At 35.9% G+C, this 10000-nt stretch overlaps 1 protein-coding gene across 1 annotated transcript in view; it reads left to right on the top strand.

The window, feature by feature from the left end:
- LOC138006632 (mediator of RNA polymerase II transcription subunit 24-like) overlaps positions 1-10000 on the top strand; it is a 37182-nt gene that overhangs the window by 758 nt on the left and 26424 nt on the right. Inside the window, exons 2-8 of the mRNA XM_068853082.1 lie at positions 3957-4039; positions 5055-5093; positions 5319-5392; positions 5589-5694; positions 7312-7447; positions 8800-8923; positions 9363-9453. Of these exons, the coding sequence (XP_068709183.1) occupies positions 3957-4039; positions 5055-5093; positions 5319-5392; positions 5589-5694; positions 7312-7447; positions 8800-8923; positions 9363-9453 (653 nt within the window). The remainder of the gene's footprint in view (positions 1-3956; positions 4040-5054; positions 5094-5318; positions 5393-5588; positions 5695-7311; positions 7448-8799; positions 8924-9362; positions 9454-10000) is intronic.

Below are 10000 nucleotides of genomic sequence, written 5' to 3'. Positions count from 1 at the left end.
TCTCAATTGAAGTGCTTTTTGAGTGGTATTTTCGCTATCCATAACCGTCAGACCTTAAAGGTTTTATAGTGGTTCAAAGGCGGCAAAAACCCCTTACATTCACTGTAATATAAGCCGTGTTTGCCTCCCAACCAACATGGTGTCAGAAACCGTGGAAATATGTGGTGTACCGATCATCGCTTATGATCAATCATTGATCCAAAATCTTTAAGGGATGCAACAATTGATTATGCAATACAATACAATACATACTTAATTGACCGCTCCCCATTGGGGCTTTTCAGGGCCAATGAAACAATCAACGAAACAACAGAACACAACAACAACAACAACAACTGTTAAGAATCCCGACTGGCTGGAGGCAAACCAGTTGGCTATTTACAAATGCAGCTGGGAAGTTGAACCGGGGACTACCAGGAACAAATTCAATGAGTGGTCAGAGCGGGTCTTGAACCCGGGATCTCTGAATCTCAAGGCAAGCACCCTAACCACTGGGCCACACTGCCTCCTCTATTATGGTTAAATTTTGGACCGTACTGCCTCCTCTATTATGGATCATTGATTACAATCGATTATTGCGAACAAATTGATAATCCTGTAGACATTTCATGCATAATTTGTACATTTTTATTGTTTTCCAAACTCGTTGAAACATGCTTGTGCCTGGCTAGGTTTTGCATTTTGTATTTATTTCAGATTTGTTAGTGCGTATTTCATGCGGAAAAAAACTTACCTTGATGGTTCTCTTTATTCTTAATTAGTAGCCGGCCGTAAAATGCATTTTAACTTACTGCAATCAGAAAGGTAACAAGAGTAGATGAAAGCAAACAGATAATTATTTATACACAGCTTGCAGAGATCAAGTTGGTTTCCAGGGACCTCTCCTCATTGTCTTGTTTTCATGCTGTCCACAACAAACATGGCGGCATGTTCTTTTCATCAATAGATTTTCCAATTATAATCGACAATTGATCGGTTGGGTCATTCCCATCACTATTGGAAAGGGCTATTATATTATTTATCGTTATGTTGATAATTTTTGTGATTTTTGAGCAATACCCTACCACGTTTGGCCAATATTAGTCGCATTTTTATCGCCTATTGACTAACGAGTCAGAAGACATTAGATGAATGAAGGGGGTAGTTTTTAAAGAAACTGTGGTGCTGCGTCGGTGGGGAAGTAGTTGATAATGTAAATTGGCCACTGTACAGAGATTCTAAAAGCTATACGGTGGCCAATTTACATTATCAACTCTGTTGATAAAACCAAATTTTAGAATACATTAGATGTTACTTGCAGATTAATTTGAGTGAGTCGTCCGTGAAGTGGGGGTCAGTGTTTTCAATTTTTCCAGCCAACTTGCAGCCTCCCTGCAAATTTATTTGGGGATTACATTGGGGAGAAGTACTTGTAGTAATGATTATCTCTTAAGGAGAAGAACCAACAGACAAAATTCATTCAATAACCACAGCAGCAGCCACCCCATTCAGTAAAAGTGCTTTCCCCTTTGGGACCTTACTTGCCCAGTCGGGCAACTGAATTTTCTAGCAAGGATGTTGATTAACGTAAACAATTCAGAAATTTGATAGTTTTTTCAGACTGAAATCCACACTGTCAACTTGTGACAAAACTAATAATAGGAAAATAATTATTGTTACCTTCTCTTTGAAGAATTATAATTTTCTCAATTAAGTGAAGAGCAACAATTTGAATTTTTTGCTTATGTTGTAATCTGCAATCCGGAATTTCATATTTCTTTCGTAAAACTTTTGAAAATTCAGATGGAGAAAGAAATTTGCACTAATGACTTGTCTAGACAAGCTGGCATGTTTCAGCAAATTAAATTAAGTGGCTGGACTACCAAGGTATATTCCATGTCTTTTACTAAGTGAATAGATAAATCACAATGGCATCATTGTGGTTCGAGAAACACAAAGAAAATAGAAAAAGTAAATGAGCGTGCACTAAGATATGTTTACAAAGATAAAACATCAGCTTATCATGAACTGCTACAGCGAATAGGTTTAGGAACCATGTTGGAAAATCGTCGTGTCCAGGACATGTTGATAACTACAAATACTTGTTTTCAGGGCACCGCCCCCACATGCATTAAGGAACTCGTGAAATTGAGAAATAATAAGTACGATTTACGGGGTAATAATATGAGCTATCACTGCCAAAAGTAAATACCACAAAGCATGGCTTAAATTCCTTCAGATATTTTGCCGCAAAACAATCGAACAGTGTTCCAAATGAATTGCGTTTAAAAGCTGGAGGTCTAGAATTTAATAAACAAGTGAGGAATATTGAATTTTAATTTTAATTTTAATTACTTAAGTCTTGTAACTTTAGATGCATGATATTTTATATTCTTACATTTATGTACATATTTCTTTCTTTCTTAATATTAATTTGTGGAAAACCTGCAAAATAGCTATAGCTAAGCGTTTCTCCCACGTTAAATAAAGATTATGTATGTATGTATGTTTAACAGCAGTTTATTTTTAGTTTTCAAACTCATCACTGCTGAAAACTTGGCATTTTTAGAGATTGTAACATTAATTACCTGATGTCGTAACAAATGGTTTATTACATACATACCTAGCTTTATAGGTTGATAAAAGTCACGCAGTTGGTAAAAGTCATTCTTTTCATAATAATATTAGTGATGAGATCATTAGCTCTTCCTTCTTTTTTTGCCAAAAAATAGTGACTTAAACTGAGGGTAGTCTAACATGAAAACCTAATGGTTAATTTAGTCTTTCCAGCTTGTACATTTGCTCAAAATTAATATTAATTATTTTGATGTTTACTGTTACCTTGTAAACTTTCTTTTATTTTGAATACATGTAATAGAAATATGATTATGAGCCAAATAAAGATTATTATTATTATTATTATTATTATTTCAGAACAATGATACATCAAAATTGTTAGTGGTGCCTAGTAACTCAAGGATTCTAGTTTTTTCTTTTCAAATTACTTTTGCTTACCTGTAAATTCATTGCAGAAATGACGAGCTTTTGAAGTTACATGTAGCAGCAATGTTTTTAAATTCCCTTGGAAGCCACATGTACTTTGCTGATACTCATCTGAGAATGTAATTTGAGAATGTGATTTGATCATGGCATTCCAGCACATGATGCATTGACCTTGAATATTAAAGAGAGAACTAATCTTGTAATTCAGTAAAATGATCCTTGTTTTGCCTTGGCCAAGTCTTTTGGTATGCAGAGATTCTTTGTCCTGTAAGATAAATTTTTGGGCAACCAAATTAAAACTTGAACGTCAATTCCTGATTTAGGAGTGGGAAAGTAGTTAAGCTACATGTTGGGGGTAGCTGCCTCTTACACTTGACATTTACTATGCATAAGTGTCAAAATTCCACTAAAAGCTTCAAAGAGAAATAGGATAGGAAATAAAGTATCTGTTCATGATTGGCAACGTTGTTCTGGGCGAGAGGGGTTGATAATTGAAACTACTCAAAAAAAAACCAGCCTAATTTAAGGGTGAGCTTTTTAAGACTTTAAATTTGCCTCTGATCGTACATGTAGTAGCCTGCTTAGCCTCAGCTGACAGACTGTTCCATAAAACAGCACCCCTGTATGAGAAACTCTTTTTATTAAAGGTAGGTTTTGATATGAACATAATTTTCTGAGCCCCAAAAGTTGTTTCTCTGGACAGTATTAATTTTATGCTGACAAAGTTTTCTGATAAATAATTCAATATTTGCCTGGGTACTTATTTATAATTGTAATATCGTGTCACTTATCAACCTGTCCATCCAAACTCTTGGCATATGATGCAAGGGACACTTTTGCTCTAATGCATTATTCTTACCAGAACTGGAAAGATAAACAGAAAGTAACAAACTGTTTAACATGAACAGTTACCAATTAGCAGATTTTTTTTGTTTTGAACAAAAGGATGTATGTGGGCATTTTTTTTTTGTCAGAATCCCTTGTGCAGCAAGCTACATTTGGGACTACACCAAGCTCTTTGATATTATCTTACCTTAGTCATGGAATTACCACCAAGGTATTGTTGATCAATTTTATTGATGATTGTGGGACTGAAAAGTTCCTATGGGGAGTGGTTGATTAGGCATGTTTGAATGTAAAAAATGAATATTAAATAATACCCTCATTGTTCCATCTTATGGCAAAATGCCCCTTGGTTGGCGTAGCTACATGTGGAACCAATTTAAGGCCCATGTGTAGTGACTGTTGGAGATTACACATGTTGACCGATCTTACAATGCAATTATCGCTTTTATATACTCAGTCTGCTGGCTGTGGATCATTGCTCATGGATAGGATTTGTTGTCACCTGCTCTAATGCAGTTGATTGGTGGTGATGATGATGGATCTTTTCTCTGCACACCAACTTGAGACTCCTGATAGCTCAGACCTTCTCTGCTAGCATACTGTAGTTCTCTTTTCTTTTGCGTTGGCTGGGCTAAAGAGTACGGGAAAAGAGACCTCTGCCATGGGTCGAAACTCACTGTGTTGAGCGGTGGGTCTAATTTGCAGGTCGCAGGTCATTGTTTCACCAATACAGAAAGTATCCTAAACATTCTTAAAAGCTAACCTTAGGCCTAATTAGGCCTAAACAAAAGTTTTTAGGCCTAAGGTTAGCTTTTATGAATGTTTAGGATACTTTCTGTATTGGTGAAACAATGACCTGCAACCGCTGACCTGCGACCTGTGACCTGCAAATTAGACCCACCGTGTGTTGAGCATGTGCAGTGGTTACTCAGTTACCGAATACTCATGTGATACTTCCCATGCTGGGCGAGCTCACTTTATGTTTAGCAACAGCTGAATTGCTGTGAAGGAAGGAGTGACTGACACAGCGGGCTGCATGTGACCTTCTGAAGCAATCTTTAACCTCTGGTTTTGGATTTCACCGAATAATGACTGTATACCAATCTTACATGGTGTGTACCTCTAGCACTACAATAACCATACTGCTCAAGATTTTTTTTTTATTTCCTGTGCTGCCTTGAAGTTAAAAGACAATCGCTTTTTTCATAATTATTATTAATCTCCAGGTTATTGCTTGTTCATCAGCTTTAACAGCCATTCAACAGGTATTTGGGAAGTTACACTGTATTTTGTGTTATAATAAATATTATGTTTTGAATTCACATCTTAACCTTTTTTCTGGCAATTCATAATTCAGAATCTGTGTCTAGTTTAGTTTCACTTGAGCTTATCATGACAGGACCTTCCAAAATTGCAATTTAAAGAATCAGAATTCCTCAAAATTTTTACTTCTTAATAGTTCTAATAAAAATATTTTGCATTTTATTTAGTTTCAGAATGTTGTCAAGCACAAGTGCTTATCAGCTTTGCTTGATCTCCTGTTAAGCTTTGCTCCAAGTATAAGGTATACAAATACTGGTAGTTTTCCCTGGCTTGTTTTTGCTTTATATGTGTATTTCTCTTTCTATACAAGATGTTTTTAACTTAGAGTTTCAATTAAGATAGAAATATTTTAGTTTGTCTAGAATCCTTTCCAAAGGTAGCTTGAACTTTTGGATAAGTAATCTAATAATAAAATTTCTCCTCTTCCTCTGCTGTAGTTGCCCTGAGACAGATGAAGAATGCTTGAGATTTGCAGTTTCTTTGCTCAAGATTGTGTACTGGCTGCTTATTGTTGTTACAAGGCTTCTGAAATTGTCTATAGAGGTAATTCGATCCATTACTCATAGAAAGTAGTCCACCTATCATAAATTTTCATTTGTGAGCATTGTCACAACTGGATGTTTGGAGAGCCTGTGATCAGGCTCTACTAATTTTTAGTTTTGTGTGGTACAAACTATGTAACATGACACATTAGAAAACAGTCCTAAGAAAATATGTGTGCTGATTGGTTAAAAATCGTGTTTCTATAACAGAACTAGCTTGAGCTGTTGACGTAGTGATGACACGAGCAAAGATAATTTACATTTTGATAATTAGAGTTAACAACTTGAGTTGTTTTCCTTTTTCTCATTGCGTTGTCTTCTAAAAGAAATAGAAAACATGTACTCTGTCCGTGTTTCTATCGAGTTATAGACTCGGAAAAGCTGTGGAAACACTCGCCTGCGGCTTGCGTTCCCACAGCATTTCTCGTTCTCCCGAACTTTCACTCGTGTTTCTATAACTCGATAGAAACACGGTACATGTTTCCTATTTCGTAAAGAGAACATAATTATGAGCGATGCTAAAAATGGGCTTGATTGCAGGTTAGCGTGGAGTTATCAAGACTAATACAGTGCACACTAGTGAAGCCTTGGGAGACCATCTGAGTGACATTTTGTAATTTTTCAACCCTTTCACCACTGAGGTGAAAAATGAGTAAAATCATCTGGTGTTAGACAGAGTAAAATCTTTAAGTGTCAGTGGCATTTACTGTATGGAAGTGAAAGGGTTAAAGGATGGTTTACTCCACTGACAGAGTCTGCAGATTTGTCCAGAAATGCCCCAAATTAGATGCACGTGGATTGCAAGAAGCATCACGAAGTGTCCCCTTTCTCTTCTCCCCAACTTCAACATCACTCATGTTGCTGAATACAGACAAAAAATGTCACAAAGTGTCCCCCAAATTCTGCTCTTTAAGTAAAGATTAACTGCTGCATTTACCCAAAGATAAAAATAATGCCAACCTTTACCCTTTCCTTGTTGTTGAAAATAGGTAGCAATTGCTTAGACTTGGGTGTGCTTCTAATTAGGTGCATTTGTGGACTTAAGTGAGAGTCTGCATCAAATTAGTGTTGGTAATCAGGGCCCGGTTGTTCAAAAGCCGATTAACGCTAATCCCAGATTAAAAATTAACCAAGGACTTTATTTCTTTACTCCCAAATGCTATGCAACGCTGATATTCAACAAAACTTTACACTAGAAGAAGTCAATCTTGAAAAACAAAAATAAGCGAAAGAAACTTTCACCAAAATGTTGAAAACATGAAACAAAGGTTTAAGCTAATCCTGGGTTAAGTTAATCGGCTTTTGAACAACGGGGACCAGAAGAGTACAAGCATCTAGGATAACATTATCAAGTTGAAGAGTAGTTTTGTTTAAGGAAAGTGCGGTAGGTCTAAGCAGTGGATTTCCTTAAGAAACTTTATATTGTTTACCACAAAGTTAAGGAGTGCTGGTTTGTTTGTTCATCGCCCTGGAAAAACAGAAAAAGAGGGAAAAGGGAATGGAGCAATCATGATGTACATGGGATGTAAATAGAGGCAATAAATGCATTGGAAAGAACTGTTTTTTTTTTCCCTGGGACTCTTAATTCGTGTTGACAGCATTTTTTTTTACACTCCAGTCTGTTCGTCGCTCTTCTGGGGTTGATGTTCCATTTCACTTATCCAATGTTGGGAAATGCAGCAGAGCATTTGGACATTTCATGGGGACAGCATCATACAGAGCTTTGGTTATAGTTGGAAAAAGAGAGGATGGAGGTTTGATCCACCTCTAGTTATTTTAATTAAAATAATACTGTATGGATGCTCTCTTAAAGTGGTACTGTGATCAAATTTTTACCCCTTGATTTTTTGAGTGTATCACATAGAATTCCATGAAAGAACAAAAACACCATTTACCGTTTGCAAATACCTGCATTAGTTCCAGAGATATTTACCGTAAGTTTGAAAAATGGCTAAAATATGCAAATGAGATGACTGATGATGTCATACACTCAACCCAATATTATCTCGACAATATAAATAGAGCTACCTTGGCCAATTTGCAGCACAGACCATTGAAACTTGGTAGTCTAATAGTTCTACAGGAAACACACCTATGACTATAAAAAATTCTGTTCCCATGGCAACTCACTCTTTTTCAGTCCCCACCCACTTGATTTCAATAATTATGTTAGTGATTTTCAGCTTGAAAAAATGTTAAACAAGGCCACAAACTCGAGCTAGCATATTTATATGCTTGCTGGATCATGTGTATGAAGTGCTGTTAGCAAATATCAAAATGGAATGCCAAAGGTGGCCAGAAAAGCTTTTAATATGGGGGAGGTCTGGAACCCAGTATGATGCCATGGTAACAGAACTGTTAAGCTCAATATTGTGGAGAACATTTTAGTAGAATCTTACTGCAAAAAATCAAAAATTTCTGATACAAATTGGCTGAGATACCTCTTTTCATCATATTTGAATAAAATTTGGTTGAGTGTATGACATCATCACTTGGCTAATTTGCATATTTTAAAAACTCGAATATCTCTGGAACGAAAAGAGTTATTTGAAAAAAGTAAACAGCATTTTTCTTCTCACACAGACTACTTGTTTATGTTTCAAAATGGCTTACATGTACATGTATGTAGATAGGAAAGATGCGATTTTTGTCAGAGTACCCCTTTAATTGACTTTTATTTGAGAAAACCTAAGAGCACCAAGAGCTTTTAATATTGTGGGATATAATTACATTGAAGCACTGGGCAACCACTTGGTTTGATCCTTGAGGTCAGTGTACATCCAGTGTTCCTCGTGTGACAAATAATGGTATTATTTTGGTTCTTTATTATATGGAATTTACACTGGCTCGCAATTGGCTTTCCATTGTAAATTTCATTCAGATTTCTTGCACATACAGTATTGTACCATATTGTTTGTTATCACTTAGTGTTACATTGTACATTATGGGCAGAATAGAAACCATTAAGCTCAACCTGTACTTCGTTGAATTAAAGTCTTAGATATTTCTGACTGTGACTTGTATAAGCTACTGGTACAATGAACTGTGCACGGGTATAGACGAAAATCAAACTCAGCTTTGATGTCATTGTTTTATAAATTGTCAGCTGCAGCATCTGAATTAGACATCCAGTTGCAAGCTCTTTTGAAAGACCTTCTAATGGCGCAACCTGAAGTAGTCATCCCTGAAGTCCAACTCCATTTGAAAGAACTTATGGTGAACTTCAATAGGTAGTGATTTTTCTTTTGATGAAATCTTTTTTGAAGTGTTTTCCTGCCAACAAATCATCAAATAACTCTTACATGTACATGTAGCATTAAACATTGTGACAATCTTATTGTGGAACCAGAACCACTGTCAGTTAGAGTTTGCCTCATCAATTTTGTCTACTTTGGAGGCTTCAGCCAAAGTTATGCAACTCTCTCTGTGAACTCAAATGCCTGATAAGATGGCTGGAGTAGTTGCAAAGACAAATACCATTTTAAAATAATTTTATTGTTTTAACAACTTATGAACTCATGATATCTTGTAATTCTGAACATTGAGATTTATTGTTGTTTGTTGTTTAATACTTTTTTTCAAAAACTTGCAGCTCCATTTTACTTCCGGTTGTCCTTAACATTTGGTCCTCCAAACTAGTTATTGTAATGTGTATATTACTTTCCAAAGGTTGCAGAGTCTGAACTCTTCAGCTGGCAGTGGTGATCTCAGTCCTGGTCGTGTTCCAAATATGGCCATCCAGATTGTTACTCAGTTTCAGGTAAGATGAGGCATTACAGTTACTGTACATGTCAAACAAAATCACTTCAACAAGTTACAACAGCCCATTGTTATCAGTGTGACAAACAATAAAAGATCTTTTAAGAAATTATTTAAGAAGATTCAGATTTTAATAGTGGTAATAAATGAACAAGATAAAGTAGTAGAATTTGTAAACTTCATTAAGAGCAATCTAGCATTTTTTTTGAGATGTATAAATTATACTATTTTAATAATAATAGACCAAATTGGCTAACTCAATGTCGTATGGGTATCCATCCCTGCCAAAATTCAAACTTGTTGTTCTTTAAACCCAGACCTTGGGTAGACTTTTAAATGTCGGACCAAAATGGCGGAAGACAAAAGAACCATTGTTATTCTGATTAGGCCTTGTTGATTAGGTACTGTTATGTTCGCGTTGTTCTTTTGTTTATTCAATTCATCAATTCAAACATTCCATTCGGCAATCCAAACATTCATTTCGGCAACTGAAACATTCATTTTGTCATGTTGCTTGAATTGAAGGTTTGGATTTTATAAGAAACTTG

Source organism: Montipora foliosa, chromosome 6 (genome assembly GCF_036669935.1).
Source record: "Montipora foliosa isolate CH-2021 chromosome 6, ASM3666993v2, whole genome shotgun sequence".
NCBI classification, from domain to species: domain Eukaryota; kingdom Metazoa; phylum Cnidaria; class Anthozoa; order Scleractinia; family Acroporidae; genus Montipora; species Montipora foliosa.
The sequence above is the reverse complement of the archived record's forward strand: the minus strand, read 5'-3'. Positions and strand labels throughout refer to the sequence as shown.